The 26447-nt window shown below is 33.8% G+C and overlaps 4 protein-coding genes across 8 annotated transcripts; 3 read left to right on the top strand and 1 right to left on the bottom strand.

Moving 5' to 3' along the window:
* Positions 1-1763: 1763 nt before the first annotated feature.
* Positions 1764-7189, top strand: LOC142536712 (protein FLX-like 1). 5 transcript variants are annotated; one of them, XR_012818439.1, is made up of 7 exons: positions 1764-1910; positions 3305-3958; positions 4035-4207; positions 5528-5628; positions 5827-5937; positions 6633-6741; positions 6913-7189. XR_012818439.1 is itself a non-coding variant. In XM_075641991.1 (6 exons), exons 2-5 carry the CDS (start codon positions 3348-3350, stop codon positions 5917-5919), a joined length of 978 nt encoding a protein of 325 aa, XP_075498106.1. In that variant the 5' UTR covers positions 1764-1910; positions 3305-3347; the 3' UTR covers positions 5920-5937; positions 6913-7189. The 5 variants fall into 5 exon arrangements, 4 of the variants coding, with proteins under 4 accessions (XP_075498106.1, XP_075498107.1, XP_075498108.1 ...); XM_075641991.1 differs by lacking the exon at positions 6633-6741; XM_075641992.1 differs by lacking the exon at positions 6913-7189 and having other exon boundaries at positions 6633-6885.
* A 961-nt stretch (positions 7190-8150) lies between these two features.
* On the bottom strand, positions 8151-13431 carry LOC142536711 (mitogen-activated protein kinase 15-like). The gene is made up of 10 exons (XM_075641990.1): positions 13088-13431; positions 12221-12629; positions 11850-11977; positions 11681-11740; positions 10878-11027; positions 10639-10794; positions 10315-10526; positions 10116-10217; positions 9336-9499; positions 8151-8872 (listed from the first exon to the last, which is right to left on the bottom strand). The coding sequence occupies exons 1-10, from the start codon at positions 13112-13114 to the stop codon at positions 8403-8405; spliced, it is 1878 nt and encodes a 625-aa protein (XP_075498105.1). The 5' UTR covers positions 13115-13431; the 3' UTR covers positions 8151-8402.
* Positions 13432-19571: 6140 nt separating this feature from the next.
* Positions 19572-22875, top strand: LOC142536710 (solanesyl diphosphate synthase 1, chloroplastic-like). The gene is made up of 7 exons (XM_075641989.1): positions 19572-19664; positions 19800-20050; positions 20232-20356; positions 21131-21258; positions 21347-21450; positions 21736-21863; positions 22012-22875. The coding sequence occupies exons 2-7, from the start codon at positions 19816-19818 to the stop codon at positions 22558-22560; spliced, it is 1269 nt and encodes a 422-aa protein (XP_075498104.1). The 5' UTR covers positions 19572-19664; positions 19800-19815; the 3' UTR covers positions 22561-22875.
* A 264-nt stretch (positions 22876-23139) lies between these two features.
* Positions 23140-25772, top strand: LOC142536709 (mitochondrial ATP-independent inner membrane protease subunit 1a). The gene is made up of 4 exons (XM_075641988.1): positions 23140-23419; positions 23536-23760; positions 24658-24768; positions 25569-25772. The coding sequence occupies exons 1-4, from the start codon at positions 23285-23287 to the stop codon at positions 25605-25607; spliced, it is 510 nt and encodes a 169-aa protein (XP_075498103.1). The 5' UTR covers positions 23140-23284; the 3' UTR covers positions 25608-25772.
* Positions 25773-26447: the final 675 nt, after the last annotated feature.

The following is a 26447-nucleotide window of genomic DNA, read 5'->3' as shown; positions in this document are numbered from 1 at the left end:
GAGAATTACTTTTTTATTGTGAATATCGGCAGATTTGACCCGTCTCACAGATAAAGATTCGTGAGACCGTCTCACAAAAGATCTACTCATATAATATATATTTAATTGCAAACACAAGTTAATGATTTATCAAACTCCACGCCACTCGTTAAGAGAATAAAAATATTTTAAACAAAATAAGATGTGTTTGAGTGAAGGCAACTTAGTTAATAATATATATATATATATATATATAACTTTGTTTATTAACTCCGATGATGATTTATCTAATTTGGTTTACGTTAAAAGGAAAAACTCGGATGCATTACAATCGAGAAATATAAAATTCTACATTTATTTCTAATACGAATATAATATTTATAAAAGTGAACTAAAAGTTGTATAAAAAATTCGGAGTAGACCCAACACACGTTATTGGGTTTAATGTTCACAAGTTTTTCTTGGGCCACTATTGGATTGGTCCATGTGCATGAAATAAATTTTAAAGTAAATTATAATTATATTGGTATGATATATTTTTTTTATCTAAGTTTTGTGTTCAATTTTATTTAATTTTTGTTCTCGAATGCATTTGTATAATTATTATATATTACATTAATGTTAGAAATTATTAACAATATGGTATAATCAAATGATACATATAATATATATATATATATATATATATATATATATATATATATATATATATATAAGGAACGAGATATGTGATTTTAAAAGATTTAAAAAGAGGAAAAAATTTGTGTGAGACGGTCTCGCAGGTCATATTTTATAAGACGGATCTCTTATTTGAGTTATCCATGAAAAATTATTACTTTTTATGCTAAGAGTATTAATTTTTATTGTGAATATAGAGAGGGTTGACACGTCTCACAGATAAAGATTCGTGAGAACGTCTCATAATAAAGATACTCTTTAAAACTAGCACATAAAGCACAACAAAAGTTATAATATATTTGTGTTCGAAATTAATATTTATCAATTTTAAATATTAGATATGAATATAATATATTATGAATCTGGTTGAAAATTATTTTAAAAACAAATTAAATTATTATAAATTTCTACTTGAAAATTAATAGACAAAACATAGATAATCCCAATTGTTAGTAAATGATTAATGAATCAACGTCTCGATAGTTAAATGTGTGTTCAATTTCTATTAGAGAGATTTTTTTTATTTTATTTTTTTGCAGTTTCTGATTAACACAAAAAAATGTTTCTACACTTCCTGGGATCGTATATGTTTTCCGGATGAAATCCGATACAAAAAATTGATAATCTGAAACAAATATATGATATTTTAAAAATAAATATTTTAGATCGGACAATAACATATGATTTGTGAGTAGCCAAACATATGTAACAAATTTGATGTTTATGTTAGGTCTTTTTGGATGAAAATTATGTACAAAGATGTTAATATATGATATTTGAATATTAAATATTTTAGGTTCGACAGTAATATGATTTTTGAACAGTTAAATATGTATAACAGATTTTGGAATGAATGACATGTGTTTTTTACAAAATTGAATCAAAACATTAAAAATGTAGTATTAATATATGATATTTCAGTATAAATTATTTTAGATGGATTACTAATATATGATATATAAGCACATAAACAAATATTATCGTTGTTGTTTCAATTTTATATTTTGTATAAATTTTTTAATGTATTATATCGAGTTTTATAAAAAAAAAAAACAATTGTGGATAAAAAAAGAGAGAAACATTTTCGGTCTGAATTAATAAAGAGAAAAAAGTTTTGATTTGACAAAAATTGAACACATTCAACTATGTTAGATTTACAAATAAGTCTCCCGTAATATGTCATAGACTAAAGTTGTTTGCGTAATTTATGTTGCGAAGAACAACTGGGCGTCGCCTCAAAATTCCTGAAACTGGTAAGCATAATTTCGATTCTCAAATTAGGGTTCTTGGCTTTTGTATTTGTTCCAATTAAGGGAAATTCCCTCCGAAGTATTCGGCCGCACTGCAGAACGTGTAAGCTTGTTACCTTTTCATCGGTTCGAATGCCGTAGCAGCGATTCTCTCTTGTTCGTTGACGATTAAAGATTTTTCTCTCTAATTTTGTAAACTAAATATGTGTGCTATCTCTCTAATTTTGTAAATTAAATATGAATTTCTTTGCGTATGATTTCTCTCTAATTTTGTAAATTAAATATGCATCGCGAGCTGTATAGATGCTTGTTATGCTAATTTGGGATTTAGATAGGCACTCTGAGGTGTTGGATTTTTGTTTCAATCCAATTTCATGATCTGAACAGTAATTACGGGTAAAGATATTAAGTTCTTGTGGCATGAATCAAATTGGGTTAATTCTCAATCGTTTCTGATTCTCGATCAGTTTTCACTGCATTGTAGTCTATGCTGCATGGATACGGCCGTACATCGATAAGATGACAAATTTTGAAAATAAAAGACAATGATATGGCTAGGATACAAGATTTTTAAAAAAATATACAAATATATTATACAGGTGGACTTTCACCCACGAGCACGATCTCTTGCACACCTAGTATAGATGTTACATGACCAAGTAACATTTGCTCCCCCATTCCCCTTATTAATCTTGGTAACAAATTTCCACAAAGGGCAATCATCATCAACATCCTCGTGTACACTCTCATTTTAAAATTTTCCATTGCAAATTAGGAGTGATTTGGAATTGAGTAGAGAAGGAGAGTGATTTGGATCTGGCTAAATCAAATTGAAGTTTATTTGGAGTATTTGTGGACCTTGGGTGGCGGTGGCTGGCGAGCTTCCTATTGGGGACAGAGATGAGGGCAGCTTCGAGATGATGAGAGGAGAGCAATGATGTCGAGATGAAGAAGACCAATTAATTATCTCTATTTATGGCTAACAAGCCCAATTAATTTTCAGCTATTTTTAAATTAGTCCTCCAAATTCAAATTTTTCCCATTTGACCTCTAAAACTTTTAATTTTTTGCAATTCCACCAAAGCATATCGAAAAGCGTATCCCTATCGTGTCCAATGCGTCTCCGGCCGGTCAAACATACAGAAAGTCAAAGATACGGTTTTTGCCGTATCTGACATGCATATCAGCGTAGCGTACCCGTTCGCATCCGTATCCGATACTTTAATGTTTTTTAAGTGTCCGTGTTACATAGATTGTCGTTGGTTAAATTGCAAACATTTTAGGAAACATCCATTTACTCTAGCATATAGGAATAAGTTGCTTATTTATGGCTATGCTTGTGAGTTCCACTTGCCATTGGAGATTAGGAATCAGTGGATTATCTTGGTTTTTTGTAGACACTTTGGTATTTGAGTTATTCAACCGAAGCATACATCAAGAATGTCAGCAAGAAATAGAGGACCTCCCCTTCCAGCTAAAGGAGGTCCACATGTTGGGCCGCCTCAGCCTCCGTTACAAGAATCTCCTTTTGCCAGAGGTCTTGGAGGAGGGCCACACCCTTCCCTAGTCAAAGAAATGAGAGAATCTCATTATAGTTTGGGTGGGGTCCCCAGACAACCCCCAACCCATCCTGCCATCATAAAGGAGCGATTGGCAGCTCAACATGATGAAATCCAGGCTCTGCTAGTTGATAACCAGAGGTTTGCTGCAACGCATGTAGCGCTCAGGCAGGAATTAGAGGTTGCCCAGTATGAACTACAGCGTGATGATAATTTTGCTCGGTCGTTGCATGCAGAGAATGAGTTACAGATGAGGGAATTCTATGAGAAATCTGTTAAAATGGAACATGAACTTCATGCTGTCAACGCTATGAGGGCTGAGCTTATGCAAGTGCATATGGATATAAAGGAGTTAACAGCTGTTAGACAAGATCTTGCCGCTCAGGTCCAAATGATGACTCAGGATTTGTCTAGAGTTACCTCAGATTTGCAGAAGATTCCAGCCATCAAGGCCGAAATTGAAGGCTTGAGGCGTGAAATGGAGCAAACTAGGTACAGTTCACTTAAATGGTATCCATATTTGTACTTATATATTATGTGTGCGTGCTAGTAAAGTTGTGGTCCCCAGGGCTGCAATTGAGCATGAGAAGAAAGCATTTGCAGAAAGCTTTGAGCATGGCAAGGTGATGGAGAATAAGTTGATATCAATGGCAAGAGAGATGGAAAAACTTCGAGCTGAGTTGGCTAATGCAGAAAAAAGAGCTCATGCTGCTGCTGCTGCTGCTGCTGCTGGGAATCCAGGTATTGGTTTTCTTAAAGATTTTTTTTTTCTGCTTGAGAGCTCTATCAGTGAATATTTCTTTATATTTGTGTGTGTATCGCACTTTGCCCTTTATTATGAAACAAAAAATTGTGCGGCGGGGTGGTGGGGATGGGGGATATGGCAGGGGTGCTATGAAAATCGAAGGGAAGGTTAACTCATTCCATATTAGGATCTCCTTAGTTGCCTATGATCATGCAATTAATTGTGGTTTGAATCTTGTTTCATAACAACGAAGAAATTACATTCTTTCACATTTGTATTTCTCATTTTTGTTGGCAGTTATATTGGCTTGTTCAGTTGCAATTTTTGGTTCACTGTTTGAAGCAAAGTCTTTGATAAGAATAAGAGGCTTTTTTTATAGTTTAGTAGCTCTTTTTAACATGTTTTAGATGGTTAGGAACTATAGGATATCTTTAACTGTCTCTAATTTTTTTAAGAAAGATCGTATAAAATTTGGAAATAAGCTGCTGAGAGCTTATAAATTACTTTTAAAGAAAGTAAGTCATACCTACCTATTTTAAAATCTTTTAAACTTTATGTAAAATAAACTATAATGTTATATGAAATGGTCTTATTTTATCAATCACTACATGTTTAAAGTCATCTTACAATCCTATGATCTCTGACAACTTATTTATTCAAATGTTCCAAAGTTTAATTATAAATAAAATGTAAAATCTTTTAAATTAGATAGCGTATAAAATCTATAATTTTGAAGATGCTTAAGATAAGTTTAGTCTCACGGGCTCAAAGTTAATGTGCAATTTGAGTTAAATAAGTCAGGATTAAACAACTTATTAATTTTTTTTTATATTATTTAGTTTTTTCTGTCTGCGGTCCGTGATCTTCAGAAAGATTTACCATCTCATGAATCTTTTGACTTCAAATGATGATGCAATGATTAAGGAGTGTTCTCTACTGATATTTCAGGGTTCTCACGAATTCTGCTACATAAAGGTTTGATAATTATTCTGTGAGTGATGTTTAAAGGCATTCTAATATATTTTATTCACAAGCCTCAAAATCTTGTACTTGATTTCTGTACATGTTAAGTAGTTGTTTTTAGCATTTGGAGATCTGCTTGAAGGATGGAGTATGCTTATTGCTTAGAGTCTGAGTCTAAGTCTAATTGTGCGGGGTTTGTCAATACCTAAGACCAGTTTTGCCATTATGTTTGAAGTGTCCACAAATGTGCTGGGTTTGCTTTTGGTTGATATATTGGTATTTACCTTTTCAAATGATTTTTCATTCAAAAAGATGGCTAAAGGTTGTTTTGTGCTATGAACTGTATTCTGCAGGAGTGAGTTATCATACGAATTATGGTAATCCGGAATTGGGATATCCAGGAAATCCTTATTCTGGCAGCTATAGCATGATGCCCGCAAATTCAATGCATCAGGTAAGTTCTTTACTTATTATGTGGCCTGCTCCATTCACTTTCTCCCTTATTTCCAATGCTAAGAAGAGTCTGGAATCTTGAATTGTTTCCAGCTTTGTGATAGATGATGTGCACCAAAAAGCCTTGCAAACTTTTTTGGGGGCTCCATTGTTTTTATGCTCACTCAAATACTAAAAACTTCTCTCTGTCCTGTTTCAGGCACCCACCGGCACGGAAGCTTATCCCCAATATGGAACTGGACCTGGTGCTTGGGTTCCCTATGATGCTCAGCGAGCTCAAGGCCCCAGATAAATTAGTTTACGCCACAATGTATGTTTCGCTTAGGTCGCTCATGTTAATAAGAATTTCTATGACTGCAGTATCGCCTAGGTTTCTTGGATGGTCATGATTCTTGCTTTTCTTAAGTTAAATGCATATAGTTTTATAGACCACAAAATATTTGTTTACATAGAAACTTTAGGGGCATTTTTTCATCTCGGAGTCTCGGGTTGATGCTCCTTCAAATATCATCTATTTTTAGTGGAATTTTGTGAGTTCAAGGGTGGCCTTGCCGTTGGTATATGTTTTTGTATTTGTTATCATGCAGAGTTCTTTGATGGAAAAGAATATTATTTATATTCTCAGTGCATATCCGAATATTATTCATTTATGCGTGTGCAATGTTTCATAGCTCCTGGAATCTTGCTTTGGACATAGGGCTCTTAGTTTCAGTCGAATCTCTCAATACATATTTCATTGTAATGAATAATTTATAGTGACTGCTTATTTCTATATATTCTATTGATGGTATGTTGGGCAATCAGATTCTATATATTCTATTGATGGTATGTTGGGCAATCAGATTGTTTTTACGATCATTTATCAGACTTAGGCTAGGGAATTTTTTAATATCTGCTGCTGTATATCTTTGAGATAGTCTGCTTGAGGCCGTGACTTAGTTGTAATCTTTAGGTGCTAAGCCATGTGTTTACTCTATTTTTTATGTTACTCTATTTTTTATATAGTTGTCACGAAGGGAGTAGGTAGTTCTGATGGGTCTCAAACCTGAGTCATGCTCCCCTAATGAGAGTCAAGGTGCCACTAGACTACTGAGGGTCTTGACTCTTGGCTCAGGCTAGTGTTATTCTGTCCATGCTGTTGTTCTATTTGCTGCAAAATCAACTTATTTCAATTTATCTCACGTAATACGTCGTCTCTCGGTAGAAGTTTGTTATATTGGTCTGGTAGATTCGCTTTATTGTCTCCATTGCTCCTTATTCAAATAATTTTTTATTCAATTTTCAGGTCATTGGAAGAGCTTATGCGAGTAAAGACAGATATTGTTCCATTGGTGGATTTTACTTGGAATTTTGTTGTGCGAAGCAAGTTACGGAGTTCATGCGCTTATGTGGAGGATTTAACATCTACTCAACTATGTTGATAATCATTCTGTATCTTCCATGGATTATAGATTACATCCTTAATTCCTTTCTATCAAAAGCTTGATTCCTATATCTCTGTTTTAGATACCGCTTGAACGTGAACAAATTTTGATGAACGAATGGAATTACAGATTACATAACTGAGTCTAAAATTTTTTAAGTGTGTTTGGATGATTAAAATTTTGGATTTGGATTCGGAAATAGAATTGGATTTGGAATTGAATGTCAAAATCCTGGAATTGAATTTGGAAATCCATAGATTTGGATTCGGAAATAGAATTGGATTTGGAATTGAATTTGGAAATCTATAGATTTAGAATTCAATCTTATGTTGGTTTGAATTTAAAAAATTCTATTTAGAATTCATTTCATCTAAATCTCATCAAATCTGATTTGTTTATACACAATGAAATCCAGTCAAATATCTTAAAATCCAATTTCATTTTTAAAATCCAACTAACCAAATGGTTAAAACAGGATTTACATATCCAAATTCCCATAAATCTTTGTTTCCAAACATAAGGTAACTATTATGTACACATTTAATTCATATTTGGGATATAAACGAAAAAAATTTAAGATTCGAATTTGGATTCTTAGTTTTATTCGAGCTCGATTCAAAACACGCAAATTTTAAAATTTTTAGTTCGAATCCGATTCAATTAAACTCGAGTTTGGTCGGAAAGATGTGAATATGTTTTCGAACTATTTGACATATACTCAAAAACAAGTATTTATTTAATATAAAATTATATTATATTAATAAAATATTAAAATTCATAAACTATTAGCAAAATAATTTGAGTTCGAAAAAAATTTGAACATATTCTATTTCCACTTAAATTCGACAAACTTGAATAAGCAGTAAGAAGCTGACGAACCGGTTCATTTCATTTGCCGTCTCCAGTCATAAGCCAGAGTATGTTAAATTGTAAGAAAATGTCTGAATTTCACTTTTTGTAGCTTTTATTTTTATATAGAATTTGACATTCAGATCCAAAACATATTCGGTAAGCTCCAACTCCCAAACTCGGTCCAAAACCAAAATGAGCTAGTTGAATATCAAGTAAAACTATTCACACACACACTCGTGCTGACCAATTTATGGAATACTCGGCTGTCTGGCCCAACTTTGTAGCAAATCGACAATAAAACAATAGTTTGTACACGAGGAAGTAGATTAAAATTAGAAGCAATTAAAAAGACCAGCTCATCTCACGAACAAATCATGGATGAATGAAGCTAACCATCGACCACCATCCGACAATCTAACAGAGATATTTGACTAAAAAAATGCTGTACATTCGTGAGGGCTCCCTCATCACTAGAAGATCGTATCCGATATAAAATTTACTAAATTAATCCAACCTCAACAGCCGCACCGATCTTTCGTTGAGAAGCAGCAGCTCCATTCACAACAAACTGAGTTTGGGCTTTTAACAAATCCGTTGCAACAGGAATTTGACTGATCAAGGTGCCGCCAGCTTTCGCTTGTGGCTGGAGATATGGTTTACTGTTAATTTCATACTTCATCCCGGGTTTTAACTTATCCTGCATGTACTCTTGAGATTGTGCTTTAAAATCGAGGCCAGTGCTCATGCCATATACTGATTTAACTGGCATATATTGCTGAGATTGCTGCTTGACTGGGGATGCTTCCATCTCAGCTTCAATTGTAAGCTTGTCTTGAGTCCTCCCAGAGCTAGTCCTAAAAATGCCACGAGGAGATATTGATTTAGGAGGACCCCTTCCACAAAAGTATTCATTCACGTGGCCGACGTTCTCATATGGTAAAACTGGCCCCATAACTCTTCCTTGGTTGGCTACAAAGAAAACAAAAAGGCCATTTGATTGATTATTTTACAGCTAACAGACAAATACAGTAATAGTTTCACATAGCAGGTGATAGAAATGAGTACATTAGAGGGTAAAGCTTCCGCGCGGCAATAAAGAAAAGCATCTTTTAGCACAATCAATTTCTAATTCATACGAGTAGTTATAGGTAGTGGGGCCCTTTTTTTCGTTCTAGAAATACTAAATACAATTTCATATCCACATAAGCCCAGTACATTATTTTAAATAATAGGTTTTTTACTATTACTTTCATAGAAAAAATCCCATTTCTGTTCTGTGGATACCGGATAGTATAATATCATCAAGCTCAGTTGCAGAGTACAAATATTCCCTCTGGTGTGATGAGAAATCACTTTCAAAAAGGTTCAATACAAATATTTCACAAACCAATATGATAATAACATGAGAATGCTAAGTAAAAAAATTCAATACCATTAGGTACTCGTGGTGGTGGTCGCAAAATGCTTGATATATTTCCAGAATAGGCATCAGAAACCCTGAGTCCTACGGACATAGCCCCTGTAGTTTTCCGATGGTCAAAAGCAGACATGGTTGGCTGTGGTCTGGGAGGAATTGTACTTGTGTTGACAGTAGATCTGCATGATATGAAAAAAGTAAGAGACCGTTAAGTTACAAACATACACATGCACGACAAAAAAAAACCTCATTAATGGACTTGAGAGGCCTGATTTTCTAGCTTGAAACTTACTGAAAAAACCCCTACCATGGCAGGTAAAGACAACAGGATAAAATAGATTGAGGTAAAAATTCATTGAGCAAATGCTACAAATCATTTGAATGAATAATGACACGGAGAAAGAGGACAAATCAGGATCAAAAAACCGCTGTCTGCTCAAAGACAGGCCTTTTTACCAACTTCGACCTGTGATTATTTTCAGCAGCGGCTGCATACACCATGATGCGCATAAATTTCACGAATAATTGACAATATAGTGGGTGGATGACTTGATCATCGTGTTGCAATAAAAAGGTGCTCAACATGCGTACAATACAATTTTCCACTTCCTTAAATAACATCTTGAGATACACGAATGATTACATATGGTGAAGTTTCTGGTCATAAATCAGAATTTGCTGTTCTTTTCAACAATGTTTTATTTCATCAACTTACGAGAAAAATATCTTAATTTTTGTCATCAACTTAGTCAGAAAATATTGAAACAGATGCAGCAGTGGATTAAAAAAACTCACCTCGGAAGAGAATCGTGCTTTCTCTCGGGAGGAATCACAGGCCCGCTTTTTCCAAAATTTTCCTCGAGATATGAGAATTGCTTCTTGAAATGACCAATAGCACTATTATAACAGAAAGAACAGATGAAGAAGTGCTATTTGTGGATAGCCAGACAAGTATAAACCATCACCTCAATAGGTTCAAATGAGAATTCAATACCTAGGATAGAGAAAACTTGTGCCACAATTTCCTGCCATGTAGTCCTTCAGTAACTGAGGGTGGTACTCCAATATCTCCCTAAATATTAATTCCCTGATGTCCTCCTTTGTTACTCTTCGTCTCTCAAACTCAAATTCCATCTTTAAGATTGACTGACAAGAAGGTTCCCTCTCAATTTTGGCAAGTCCCCTGAAGTATGGATCAGCCAATGCCTAATAAACACATACACCAAACTCACTTCAGCATATGCTTAAAGCAACATCTTTATTCTTAACATCGAGAATATTATAGAATGAAAACAAATATTTATTAAGGCACATTTACCTCTTCAGCACTTGGGCGATCCTTTGGGTCAAATGCTAGCAATCTTTTCAACAATTTGAGGGCCAAAGGATCTGCATTTGGAAATTTACTGGTGAAAGGCACTGGGTACTTTTTCTTCACATCTGACAAATATTTCCTTGCCTTCTCATTGCGTACCTGCATCCAGGACTAAATAGTTGCTTCCTGTTTTGAAAAATTCAAAGAATAAAATATCACTATAAGAGGGTGAAATCCCATACTCCAGAAATTGTATCTGCTGATGGTGTCCCAAGAAAATCAGTAATCAAATCCAGCTGATGCACAACACTTTTACCAGGAAACAATGGCTTTCCTGTCATGACTTCCGCAAAGATGCATCCAATACTCCAAATATCAATAGCAGGTGTATACTGCAAGAAATGTGTAAAAATGCATGAGTATGAATCACGAAATCAATAATCTTCCAAGAAAAAGATGCGACCTGACCCGATTACCTCACAGCACAGAAATTTCAACTTCCATGAGAGTTCAATAGTCCTCCCTGAACAAAATTATTTTAATCTACAATTACTATAGGGTTCATGCACTCTAAATACATGCACTTGGTACTAAAATAAACAAGTCACGTGCTACCACGGCCAGAAAAAGTCCCTAAACAAGGTATGAAACCAGAAGTCCAACTTCACCTTAGAGTCCCACAGAATTATGCTTGTTCAACTAGAGAGGAAACTAAGAATGAAAGGGTATGCAGACAACAAGTAAATGCATATATACTTTTCGAACACCTGATAATGAAAGAATAATGAAGCCAGGAATGTCACGTACATGCAAAGCAATTGAAGAAAATCTGATGCCCATAAATTCAGGGCAGCTATTAGCTTCTTTTAATTGTACAAAATTTTAAAGGGCCACGTCAATATGATTACACAATCAGACAAAGTTACATAAAAGAAATAAAGACATACTGATTGCTAGAATACCAGTGAACATTGATTTGGGACCATGTCCTCAAATCAAAATTGATAAAGGAACAAAAGGAAGGAATTGGCCAGCAAATCATTACCTTGGAGAAGAAAGATCCGCATAACTCGGGAGCTCTATACCATCTTGTAGCAATATAATCCTGCAGCATGGTACAATTCATGAAGAAAATGATCAGATGTTAAAATACATTTCAGCTATAAACAACAAAACGAAATAACCGAAGTCAAGCTGTATGAAGTACAATGTACCGTCCAAAAAATTGTTGTCGGCGTGTCATTGAATGCCACTCTTGCCAGTCCAAAATCACAAATTTTGAGTTTGCAGTTGGCATTTGCTAATATATTCTTCGGTTTTAGATCCCTATGATACACATTAGCTGAAACCGTACAGCGTTAAAAAAAATAGAGAACCAGTTCACCAACCACATTCAAATTAAAGATTTTGAGTGATCAAGATATGATAAAGACAAGCAACCAAATATGATATGTGCATAATATAGTTGGACAAAGGATTATCTGGATCATTACAAGGGTTTTTATTTTTTATTTTGAGATATCATTATCAAGGTTATGATTGTGTTATCCAACTGTTACATAGGCAATGCCTAACATCACATTACCTGTGTGCATATATTTCATCGCACGGAGCATCTGATAAAGAAAAAATCTGTGATGCTCATATGTCAAGTCATCATTAGCTTTAATAACTTGATGAAGGTCGGACTCCATAAGCTCAAAAACAACAAAAATGTCTCTAAAGTCCCGCCTAGATGGTGGTAGCATGATCCGTTTAATTTCAACAATATCAGGATGACGCAAAAGCCGAAGCAACTTAATTTCACGTAATATCCGAATAGCATCAGAATAATGCTCAAAAAAATTTGTTATTTTCTTTATCGCCACTTTTTCCCCAGTGTGCGTGTCAATGGCTGCACAAACAACACCGTAACTTCCCTTTCCAACAATTTCTAGAATTTTATATCTGTTGGCTTCTCCATACTCGGTAAAGAATTCAATCTCCTTAGAAATCTGTAAAATAAGAGTGAAATGCATAAGAAAACCATAAACCATTTAAATCGAGATTTCAGATTGTACTCCAGTCAAAACAAAGTAAACCAATGAATAACAAAGTACATCAGAGTATGGAAAAAGTAGTAATACTCGTAAAAGAGGCAACGACCTCTTCCTTCCCCCTTTTTGGTTCAAAAGGGCAACACAAATATATCTTATATTCCATATAACAAGATAAAAAATTTCAGCTCCGTGTTTCCAATTTCCAATCTAAAAAAAAGTAAAATTGATATTTACATAGAGCTAAAAAACCCAATGGCCAATCAAATCGATTCGTATATTAAAACTCTAAACTTAATAAAAGAACAAAGAGAAAAAATCAGAAAGATTCATCTTCCCCAAATCAATCAAGATATATAAAACAATTAACAATATAAAAGAATTAAAAACACAAAATACTGAAAGACAAAACAAACCTTTTTCTTCTGATCTTGTTGCTGCATACTTCCCCTCAAAAACTCCTCGAAATCACCAATATCACTTGGGAAGCGACAGAGAACCAGAGCAAGAAATTCAAACAATTAATCGATAAATTGGTCACTACAACGAAATCTCCACCGACTTCAACAAATTCCCAACAATTACTACTCCAATTTCTTCTCGTCACGGCAGATCGACGACAGTAGAGGTAAGAGAAAACAAAGTGGGGTTAGGGTTTGGAGATCTGATGCCGAAGGAGAGGAGGATCGATCGGAGATTCGGTGAGCGCAAAAGGCTTGACTCGGCACGCGGTTATCGAAACTTTTTTTATCAGAAGAAAAGCTTGTGGTTTGAACTTTTGTGTTGTTATTACTTATTTATATAAATAATTATTTACATTTATTTTTACTGATTTTTATTTTATTGGATCTCTTGACCGTTTGAGGCCAATATTGCCAACTAATGCCTTTTTTAACCGGCTTTGCTTTTTTTTTTTATTATTATTAATATTATGACAAAAATTTGTGAGACGATCTCACGGGTCTTATTATGTAAGACAGATCTCTTATTTGGGTAATCCATGAAAAAATATTACTTTTTATGCTAAAAGTATTATTTTTTATTGTGAATATCGGTGGGGTTGACCCGTCTCACAGATAAAGATTCGTGAGATCGTCTCACAAGAGACCTACTCCAATATTATTTCACCTGTGTGATACATACATATTTATTTTATATAATTAATGATTAAAATTAATAAATATGATCATTTAAATAAATAATTAAAATATAAATCAAATAAATGTATTATAGATCTTACAATTAATATAAAAAAATTAATTTACAAATTGAAAAAAATTTATTAAATACAATAGCCGTTATCAATAACACATATCAAAGTTTTGAGACTTTTAAGATTCGTGACTCAAGATACCATCACATAAAACTGACAATGACTCAAAACCTTACAAAATTATAGAAATTGTAAATATTTGTACTTTATAACAATAATCACATAGTTTTGCAGAAAAAATAACTATACAACTTTTTTACCGCTACAAGATAAAATCTCGAGTATTTTTATATGCGAGTATATCATAGTAACAAATTAATCGAAGTTTCTAGGCTCATTCATCCCTTGCGACACCATTTCCTATTTCTGGTTCGAATTGTTCCACATCAGTTTTCATTAATGTAACTAATTGGTGGGTGGCGGTGAATATTTGATTTGTCTATTTAGGTAGGAAAACAAATGATGTTGTTGAATACATTGTAAATAAATATTAGTGTATCCACGTGTAACAATAAAACAGAATAAGATCCATTCTTAAAGTTTTCTATTAAGAACAAATTGATTTATCACAAATATTTCAAGAATAGGTCTTTTGTGAGACGGTCTCACGAATTTTTATCTGTGAGACGGGTTAACCATACCGATATTCAAAATAAAAAATAATACTTTTAGCATAAAAAGTAATACTTTTTCATGGATGACCTAAATAAGAGACATGTATCACAAATACGATCCGTGAGAGCGTCTCACACAAGTTTTTGTCATACTTCAATGGATCATTTCATAAGTCAATTTTGTAAGATGGTTTTTCGATCTGACCCGACTCATGAACGAATATTATTTTTTATATCAAAAATATTAATTTTCTGATAGAAATTAATAGTAAGGACTCGTCGGCTAAAAAAAACTATTTTTTAATTTAATAATAAGTTTAGAATTATTTTAGATATCATATTCCCTTTCGTATTTAATAATGAAAAACATGATTCCATGGCTCTCTTACAAGCCATTGGTTCTACGGAATTTGATGGATTGGATAACACACTGCCATGAATCGTACGGTGCACCCTCTTACTATTCGTTTCGAATCCAATTTGTTTTTAATTTGGAAAATGGATTTATTTAAAATAATAAAACATTTAAATAATAATAATAATAATAATAATATGTATTCTTATTCCTTCAATTTAACTCTATTTTAACAATAATCGTGATAATTCATTAAAATTTTCATATTAATTCATGAAAATGAGAAATTAAATGAATTTTCAGCTGTTCGTTGCCTCGAGGGCAATTTATAAATAAACGTATTAAAAAATAGGTTCATTTTGCTCTAAGAATATTTTAATTTTTTTATTTCCAAATAACTGATTGTAAGCATATATATTGATTAAGTTCAATTTATAAATAAAATATTAAAATTTGATCCAAATAGTTTTTTGTATGAATAATTTGTAGAATATGTTTTTAGAATATAATATTTTGTAAATGCATCTTCAAATATTATTTTTCCAATTTCTTAGTGAGACGAAAGATTAGGTGCCCCCATGCATTTTCTGTTCATTATGTAAGAATAAGACGAGAACTTCATTTTTTTAAAAGAATTTTAATTTGAGTTATTTGATTTATCTTTCTCTTTCTCTCTTTTTCTAAAAGAAAAAAAATATCGAATTAATTTATTATGAGTTTAATGTTTGATGTTAACGACGAGAAATTATTTCATATTTGTTATATTTGTTGTTTGATTCAAGTTCATTGATCTATCATTCATATATTTTTATATATTTTATCATCTCGTCCTATTAGTCAAGTGATGATTATCCATAACATTTTTTTAAGTGATAACTTGTAACCTTTATTATTTGATGCGTATGGGTAAACCATGAACTAACGTAATAGATTGTAAAATACATTGGTTAGATAAATCACACTGAACAAATCTAATGTGACAAGCTCGTCGAAGACATTGTTAACCAAGATAATATGCAATATAAATTGCAAAGTTCGAGAAATAAGAAATGAACGGATAATTAATTGACTATGGTAGAGAAATGAAACTCAAAAGTAAACAAAAAAGGTTTGTCTTCTGGTATGAGTTGAAGGGAGACAGTTAATTATTGACACCGATCTAGCAGCGCAAATTCAGAGCCAAAAACAACCCGATGAATCTAAAAAGAGATAAAACTAGAAAGTGAGACCTGTAACAGAAGTACAATGACCTTAAAACATATTTGTTTCTCTGATGGTGTTTTGATGATTACGATTATTATCTGTTTACAAGATACAACGGTGAAATCTTAAAAACTTGGCACAAAGTTACTACATTGTCAAAAAATTTTCCGAACATTGTCACGGATAATCTGGAAAACGAATTAGGTAATACAAGGAATAACTAAGAAACAATCGAAGAAAGAAAAGTTTAACGTGGTGTGTTTCTGGAGTATAAATCTCGTCCATATTTATAGGCTCACAGAGGCCATGTGAAAGGCCCAAAGTCAGCCACGCGAAAGGCTATCCAGTCGAGGAGCCAACAAAAACCCATTACGAAATGACCGGTCCAACCTTCGATGTGTGCAGGTCGTGTTCACAGTTCACACATGAGTCAAGCTTTTCCGGTACAAACCAGGCCTTTAATTTGCACCTCCTACGCAAGCTCACATACGCGAGAGCATCTTGACTAAGATATTGTACACCTTTCAATAGCAAAATCCTACACAAACCAACTCACATTAGCTTTATCTCTCATTGTGGGACTAAGCTACACATTACATGTCTTATATCATATGCGTTCCTTTTAAATGAGCCAAAGCCCATTAGCCAATTTCCATTCACTTTGAATGATGTGGCCATGTACTTCCCACAGAGTCGATTGCATGTGAAATCAAATTTTTGATTATTCGTCAAACGTTCATTTATCTCATCAATTCGGACACTCCTCGTAAGCTTATTCGTAACCTTTTCCTTTTCTTAGCATCGATATCCACTGGTTAAGTAGATAGGCAAATACGTACCTAAACTTTGATAACAGCCCCAATGAATGCATTGGCTATTCTCACTAGCTATTTATCTCTAAACAACCCAAGGAAGAAATCAAATTCCAAGGCGACCAAGTACAAAACATTAAATGGTTTTTATCATCGTTAAAATTAAAATAAATATTTTAGATTTTTATACCTACTTGATATCAAGATTTGAGAAGAGTTTTGTTTATATTAAATCCTTATCTTTTTCTTTTTTGAATAGGTTTCCTTGTGCAGAAAAACTCTAGGTGAGAGAAGATCTATAAATAAGATAAACAAGGACTTTGTTACGGCTTCTTCTAATCGATCATACATACACAAACGAAGTGGAGATTTTCAGAGCCAAATAATTCTCGAAGTCATTGCTGTTTAAGAGTGGTGATCACGTGTTGCCTTGAATGTTGGGAACATTTGCAGACAACATCCGTAAAGAAGTTGGCTGAAGATCGTTTCATGGATTCCCTTTTGGCATCACGTTTTTGCTTTCTTGTTAACATTTTATTCTGGTTATTTGTTTTTTAGAAAGCTTTTATTTTCCTCAACTTGTTGAGGAAATTGATTTTAATCTTAATCACTAGTGATTGGTTTTTGTAAACGGTTTGGTTTTCTAGTGATTTATTTTTGTCATAAGGCACCGCACAAATATTTATACTTGTGCAAATTTAATCTCGTCCATCTATTCATTTAAAGTGAATTTGTGTTACAAACTTTAATATTCCGCTGCATGTTGTCTTAAATGTTGTAATATTTGACACAACACTTAATTCTGATAAAACACAAATTTACGTTTTTACACTACTGTTGATATATTTATTCACATCTATCGAACATAAGTTCTTTAAGTTGTAACAGTAAGTTTGGTCCAAAATATATGAACCACCAGCTTATAATATTAATTATTTTTAATGAGTAGTTCTCTTGTGAGACAGTCTCACAAATATTTATTTATGAGACGGGTCAACCCTATCGATATTCACAATAAAAAATAATAATTTTAGCATAAAAAGTAATACTTTTTCATGGATAACTCAAATAAGAGATCCATCTCATAAAATACGATATGTGATATTCGTTTTTAATTATGCACTTGTCCTCTATGTCAACTATAATCGAAATATAATGTTTGATTATTTAATTTCGAAGCTAAATTGTTTAACCATATAAAATCCCTCAAGGATGTCAACATTGATTATTGCACGCATATCAAAGACTGATTCGCCTGCCTAAGTATCACCTACGTGGTCATTTGATGTGTGGATGATATTTTGTGTAATAATTAAATTAATGTCAAATGTATTTGTATTGTACTATTTGATTTATAAATAACATAAAAATTTTATATGATATTATCTCAATAATTAATTTTATGATATATATTGATATAGTTTTGTTTGATTTATGAAAAAATATTTTTAAAATAAAAATTATTTTTTATATATTTATAAATATGAATCGAATCAATTTATCTCATCGCATTTCTGACACATTGTTCGTTGTGAAAAAAAAACGCCCATCAAAATTCATATCAAACATGTTACTTGTGTAACAAAAAAAATATCATAAAATGTCTTCATATGACAGCCGATTCCAAAAAAATTACTTCAAATAAATATTTCATCACACAAAAAAAATCAGATTATTAAAAAAATAAAAATACAACAACAATTGATTCATCAAAGCTACCAAATTTTAAGTAACGTGAAATTTGTATCACGTTGATGATGAAATAACCCCATCTAAAATATCTAATTTTTTAGTTGATGGATGTAACAATCATATTTTCCTCATATTATCTTTGAACATTATAAAAATGCTCCGACACTAAAATTTTAAGTTTGACGTACGACGTTGGGTTCGAGATTTAATCATAGCAAACCTTTCATTCCAACTCAATTTTTTTTATTACATATATAAATATAAATTGATGGGTATAAGACCAATTATTTGTTGGATTAATAGAATCGATTGGGCTTAGATGTCCAAATCATTGATTATGCTTGCAGAAGCCCAAGCCCATTAAGCCCATCAGACGCTCTTAAAATCTATAAATAGAGGAAGCTCTTGACAATTTGGGAGAGGCTCTCATTTTCATAAAAGTTCTTTAGTTCTCGGAATTTTCTTTGGACTGCTTACTGACTTGAGCGTCGGAGTGTCTACGTCGGGAACCCTCCCGACGCCCACTTAACGAGTGTTCGTGACGCAGGTGACGCCCCGCAAATTAACTGTATATCGTCTACGTGGATCCGTTTACTAGCCAGGTGAGCTCGTTTACGAGCCAAGTGGACCAATTACTAATCACTCGGATCTCGCGTGTGCAGTCTACTCGACTCATTTATTTTAGCTGCATCATAAATGTATCCGAGTTCATCTGAATACTAAGCACTTGGAAAAAATAATAATAATACAAGGAAAATATATTAAGTCGTGACTAAATTGTTGCAGCAAAATTTATTCCACTTCACAAATTATTGTTGTGCGTCATCATCAAATTAAAAAATCGTTTATTTTCTTTAAATATATTATTAACAAAAAATTAAAGATATAATTTTGTTAAAGAGAACAAAAAAATAAAAGTTCCATTCACGAAAAGGGCTATTATATTATAAAATTTAAATTTATGTGGGATTTTTTGCTCCACTCAAATATAGCTATTGCTATATATGTGCACTATTGGATTGTATTTGAACCTCAACATCTCTTCTCTGTTTGAAGAGAGAAGCTTATCGACTCAACCCGTCGACACATTTGGTTATTTTACAGGTTTAAATCCAAAGATCCAATTTTTATTATTTATGCTGGAGTTTTCCAATTTGCTGGTGTTTGTGAGATGACAAACTGAACAAAGTTCTCAAGTGGGTTCTTGATTTTAGAGGAATATTGGGTACTTTTTTGCAGTTTAAATATAAGTTTTATGATGCTGTCAATGACATGCCGTAGTCTTGAGCTCGGAAGAACAACGTTGGATTTTGTGGCTTGTGGGTGCTCTTCAAATTCCTCTTTTGATCGTTTTTATGTAAGAAATTATGCCAAGGGAGTGCTGAGGAATGTCAAAAGAGGCTTCAAAGGTCGGAAATTATCGTGTCACAGGCGTGATATAGGGCGGCGTCGCGTGTTTTCGACTAAGACTTCAGAAACTTTTCTCAACGGTAATAAAAAGTTCTATCTTTTTATGATGTGCTAGGACTAGAATTTGTTTATATGCTATTAGTTCTATTTCACGCTTAATTCTGGTAATAAATCGCTACTGGAAGTGGATTCCTTGCTCCGTGCCACTGTCTGGATTTGCATTTTGAAGTTTGAATCATGGGCTGTTTTGTGCCATTGCAGGAATTTCATCTGGCCCCCAACCTGTGCAGGATTTGACTGAAGAGTTAATGAGCCCTTCTTCAATAGCCGATTTATTTGAAGTTGTCGCAGATGATTTACAGATACTTAACAAAAATCTCCAATCGGTAAGTTTTTTATTTGTATGCATTGAAAAACTGTGTCATAATGCGCAAAAAGAAAGAAAAACTATGTTAATACTATTGATGCTTAGGTAGTAATATAAAAAATTTGTCAAGTCCATGTGTCACAGGAGAGGATATGGCAGATCCGTATTAAAGTTCATAAGCAATTTTCCTAAAACTATTACTGCATTCAAAGTAAAGTGTTTTCGATCATTTGTCATAGGCTCATAGGACAGAAACTTGCGTGACTGGATTCAATTTCACATGAATTTTTCCCTAGAATTAGTATTCAAAGTAAAGTGCTATTCCCCTCACTTAATAGGTGGCCTGCCCAATAACATTTTATAGCTGCCAGTGTATATGATTGAGAAGGAAGTGTGTAAAAATGAAAACATGATAAGTTGTAAATGGTTGAATGTGGCTATTACTATTGGTTGAGAAGAAGGCTTCCTGGTAGTGTGTTCCTTCTGTGTTATTAGGGCATTCAATATTCATGCTATGTGACAAAATTGCTGTTGTGTGCACCAGTGTTGTGGTTTCTTTTCTTTGATTTATTTTCTTCATTGTGATTTTCTATAGATTCAGTTGGTGTGTCTGATATTCTTCAGACCACAAGTTTTAACTTGTTTGGTCGTACGAAGTCCTTGACCATGTAGAGTCACAAGAAAAGTGATAAAAATTTGTTAAATGCACATCAGCATTTGACCATGCTTTTTTGGAGATTTTTTTTTTTAAAAGTGAATTTTTATTCAAAAACTTATTAAGAGTCATTGTTAGATTGTTGGTGCAGAAAACCCAGTTTTGATGTCTGCTGCTGAGCAAATCTTTGGAGCTGGGGGCAAAAGGATGCGACCGGCTTTAAGTTTCCTTGTATCGAGAGCAACTGCAGAGGTTACTGGCTTAAAGTAAGCTCTATTCTGTTATCTAATGTACTCGTATTAAAAGTTGGAACTTAAATCATTTGACATGTATGGGTGGCTGTAACGGTTTCAGGGAACTTAGCAAAGAACATAGAAGGTTGGCAGAAATAATTGAAATGATCCACACTGCAAGTTTGATACACGATGATGTGTTAGATGATAGTGACTTGCGGAGAGGTTAGCTTCCTAATCTCGACTTTATAAAAATTTTACGGCATTTATATTAGAAAGTTGAGAATTTAGAATCATTATATTTGCTTATCTTTCTTAGAAATCTCAGATTATATTTTAGCATCAGATTTGATATTTGATAAGGGTTTTGGCCTCTGGAAATTGGATATTTTCATTGTATATCTACCATTTTAAAATTCAGTGAGTTTTATTTACGAGTTTTGTACTACAAACACCTTTTGCTTTGATACCTAAACTGAAATTTTTGGCTGGCATTGATTCGTTTTGCAGGAAAAGAAACCGTCCATCAAATATATGGTACGAGAGTAGCTGTACTGGCTGGGGATTTTATGTTTGCACAAGCATCATGGTACCTGGCCAATCTTGAAAATCTTGATGTCATCAAGCTTATCAGCCAGGTGAGCTGGATTCCGCACTTGCATTTTTACTGTTCAAAGATGTTTTTTTTTTGTAGATTATCTTAATAGACAAACCCAATGTGATCGGAAAACATGAGCAAAATGAAAATCTGATTAGTGGAAATTCATTATATGAATAAATTTTTAGGTCATTAAAGACTTTGCAAGCGGTGAAATAAAGCAGGCCTCAAGTTTGTTCGACTGTGATGTTCAACTGGATGAATACTTGATAAAGAGCTACTATAAAACAGCATCCTTGATCGCTGCTAGCACTAAGGGAGCCGCCATTTTCAGTGGAGTTGACAGTGATGTTATCGAACAGATGTATCAGTACGGTAAAAATTTAGGTCTATCATTCCAAGTAGTCGATGATGTACTGGATTTTACGCAATCAGCCGAGCAACTTGGCAAACCTGCTGGCAGTGATTTGGCCACAGGAATCTTGACTGCTCCCGTAATATTTGGGTTGGAGAAAGAAAAGAGACTCAGGGATATAATCGAATCCGAGTTCAGTGAGACGGGTTCTCTTGAAGAGGCCATATCTTTCGTCAAGAACTCTGGTGGGATAGAGAGGGCTCAAGAATTGGCTCGGGAAATAGCTGATCAAGCTGTTCGGAATCTTCAATGTCTTCCCCCGAGTCCCTTTAAATCTGCACTTGAACGAATGGTGAAGTTTAACTTGGAACGAATACAATGATCATATAACATGGTGGCATCTAATCGATTCTTGATTGAGTTCCGGATTAATTCGATCATGGACGCTGGAGATGGCATTTTTCTTGTGGAAGTTCCATCAATGGAAAGCAACTTATTCATTTGTACATTCATAGGTTACCCTTGAGCATGTTGCTGCGGTCCTTTGTGGACAATGAAACAATGAAATTTAATTGGTGGTGTCTTTGTCTTTTTTATTTTATTTTATTACTTTCTTGATGTTGTAATGCCCATCAAGCTACATATTTTACTTTCATTATTGAATCTGATGTATATGATACTTTAAAAGTTTAGTTTTCGCTAATCTTATTTTCTAGTTAAATCATATACAGGGAAATTATATTTTTTGAAAAATAATATGATTCATTGTAAAATCATTCAATAGTTGGTTGTAATATCAATTGACTACTTCTTCCGACACCTTTCTAGCGAACTTGCGAACTCGACGAGGGTGTTAAATGGATATTATAATGTCCATTTCTTTTTCACGTAGGCTTCACCCGTATTTGAAAATGATTTTTTTTTTTTAATTTAATTTTTCCTTGTTGGATTTAGTGCACGGTTTTGTTGGGCCCAGAATCAATTGCTTCTGTAGAAGTCCAAAGTGTTTCCTCAAAGCCGCCGCCCGTGATCCGTCTTTGTCGGCCGTTTCGAGCGGAGGATATCTTGCGTCGGCGCTGGCCCGTGAATGGAAAGAGCTTGAGGCTATGAGAGCAAAGCTACTGCAATTTGCTCGCCAATGGAAATCTACAGCCAAAGAAGCATTTCGTCACTCCATCCTCTTCGCGCAATTCCTTTCGCTATTGCACATCACGGACAATTACATTTGTTCCCCGACGCTAGTAATATTCTTCATTTCATAAAAATATTATTATATTTGCTTTTTTAGTTCTGATTTTTAACATTTGTTTTTTTTTTCTGGTCCGAACTGATGTTTTTCCCCGAATTTCATTTGAAGGTATACGGACCTAGCATGCTGCCAACGCTGAATTTCACTGGTGACGTGTTGCTGGTTGAGAAAATGTCGCCTTTTCTGGGGAAGGTGGGCCCCGGCGACGTTGTGTTGGTGCGATCGCCGGAAAACCCTAGAAAGTGCATAACCAAGCGCATTGTGGGCTTGGCGGGTGATTCAGTGTCCTTCTTGGTGGATCCTGGTAACAGTGATCGTTCTCACTCCCTGGTGGTATGCACTTTATGAATATATGAAAACTGTGATGTATTAAGTACTGAGTATTCGTGTCGTTAGTTTTTGGTTCTTTTCGTTGCTAGTCTGTGTGTGCTATTTTCTGGAGTGGTCATTTGATTGCTGCTCGGCTTTAGTGTTCAATCTTCAATTTACAGTGTCTATGGTGCTGATTTATTGTTTTAGGACGGGAATGAGAAATATATTTCTCGACCTAACATGCATCGGACCTCAATTCTATGATTCTATCTTCGTGGCAGCGCCTCAATTCTGTTTCCTCAGACAGAGGGATGTTTTTCTTCAGATTGCTGATAAGATAAGAGTGGTGGATAAAGAAAACTTGCGATGTGTAATGTTCAAGTGTGTGGTGAAATTTGTCTTGAAGATCTTCAGACATGGATATACGTACATTTCAAATGATAAAAAAAAAATGGTTTCACCGTATATAGATTAAGTTGTTTTTAAGATGGTTTTTGGCATAACAATCGCTCAAGAAGTTTACGATGAATTGATTATTTTCATTATTCTTGACTGAATTTGCTTCAAGCAAAATATTAAACTCAGAGGAGGGCCACAATATTTTTGCCGGGGCTATTTAGGATATTTTGGGGTGGAAAACTTGTAATTTTTATGTACATTTTATTACTGAGGTGTATGCCACTGAAATGGTTTCCGTTCACGATTTTCTTTTTGTCACATCAAATTTACTCACATTCAGTTAAAAGAAAAAGAGTCCAGTCTTCTATTTGTCTACCAACTTCTAATAGAATAGCATGTGTGCAATGCATACGGGTCTTATGTGATTCTTTAAGTAGTGATATTTCATATGATCCCTTTACAATGTCTTCTACATTTGTTCAATCAATCAATGTTAATGTTTTTTTTTTGGAAAAATAGGTTCCAAAGGGCCATGTGTGGATTCAAGGAGATAATATCTATGCTTCGAGGGATTCTCGGCAACTCGGCCCGATTCCTTATGGATTGATTCTTGGAAAAGTCTTTTGCAGAGTAAGCTTTTTGCCTGCCTTGTTAGCTGAGGCGATACCCCTTGAGCACTGCCCATTTCTTTTTGCACATAATTTTCATGAGAAGGATCTAAAGTTTGGTACCAATTCAATATTTTTAATGAGTTTAAGCTGTTAATGATTTGTTTTTTTCTGCAGTTATTTTCCATTCCCAAAATTATGTGCCTAGATAATTGAGTGTTCTCCTTGTGCTGATTATTTTTTAGCAAAAATTCAAAATATAATTGTCAAATATAACAGTGATTATGTTAGGCCATAAGTCTAAGAGAAGAGCTTAAACATACCAGACTAACCATCTAGGTGGGAGAGCCTTTCAAACTTATGATCTCCTACACAGACACATGTCACAATACTGTCAACCCCTTAAGAAGCTGATGCACACATGATATCGGTGCACTATGAACAACTTTTACCCACTTATCAATATTTGGTGCATACACTTATATTATCTTAATCTAGCCTGGAATCTAAAACACGGGCGGCATTACTAGCCTGACCAACGATAATCCTTTTCCAAGCTCGTGTCAGATTCTCAATGAGAGCACAACTGTTAAGAAACATCAATGTGCATTGATGGACACCAAGTTTAGTGGATATTGCATGAGTGCGGCCTAGTATACTCGTATTAGAGTATGATACATGGCCATCATCAGCCTCTTGTCCCAATTGTGTCAACCCACTAGATGGTGGTAAAAATAGTTATTCTTATACCAACTAACAAAATCGAACTTTTTCTGTAGTCACACTCCATGTCTATTTACCCTATTGATTTTTCTATTACAGGTGTGGCCACCTGAAGACTTTGGACCGTTGAGACAATGAGACCTATGTATATTATTAATGACCTTCATTGAACAATACAATTGGTCATTTCAAGAAGTGTAAAATTCTTTACTTTTTTTTGTACTTTGTTGGGAATTCAGAGTAACACTCTCGTTTCACTGCACCCAATTATTTCAAACAAATGGAATTTGGGATTGGTTCTAATTGGATCAAGGATTGGTTATATATGGACAATTTCTGAAGTTAGTGCTGACAAACGTTAAGGATTGGTTCTAACACTCTCTATTACGCATAGTTGAACCTGGTGAAGTTAAAGATTGCGTTATTTCGAGTTTCAACACAGTGTTGGGCTCGGATTGTTTATTACACTGAGCTTCTTGTAAAATGAGGTTGGCATCCCGCATCAATATAATATTGTGTATTCTTGTTTGCCTACTGGTTTGTGACCAATTGATCACAATTTCAAGAAAAAAAACTTTAGCATTTGCAACATCCATGAAATTTTTTTTGCAACATCCAAAGTTGCAATAATTTGGATAATTCTGAACAAAAGTGAATCACGGAAAACAATAGATGTGTATACTCTTGAACTTACACGGTCGTCACAAGATAATTAAATTGACTTCACCAGAAAATTTAACCAATTGAATGAATGTTGTTGAATATATCAAAACCGCATATTTGCATGGTTTTTTACATGCAAAGAAAGGGACTTTGAAGTAAAATTTATAAGGCTTATACTTGTAAGAAACGATGAACAAAGCATGCATTCTAAAAGCACAAAAATTCCCCCGTAATAAACGGGAAAAAAAAAAAGAAAGAAAGCAAGAACGTAATTTTTAAAAATAAATTTAAAAATTAAGTCACATGTTTTGGATA

The sequence above is a fragment of the Primulina tabacum genome, chromosome 2 (genome assembly GCF_025594145.1).
Source record: "Primulina tabacum isolate GXHZ01 chromosome 2, ASM2559414v2, whole genome shotgun sequence".
Classification (NCBI taxonomy): Eukaryota; Viridiplantae; Streptophyta; class Magnoliopsida; order Lamiales; family Gesneriaceae; genus Primulina; species Primulina tabacum.
Note: the sequence above shows the minus strand (reverse complement) of the source record. Positions and strands in the feature narration are given on the sequence as shown.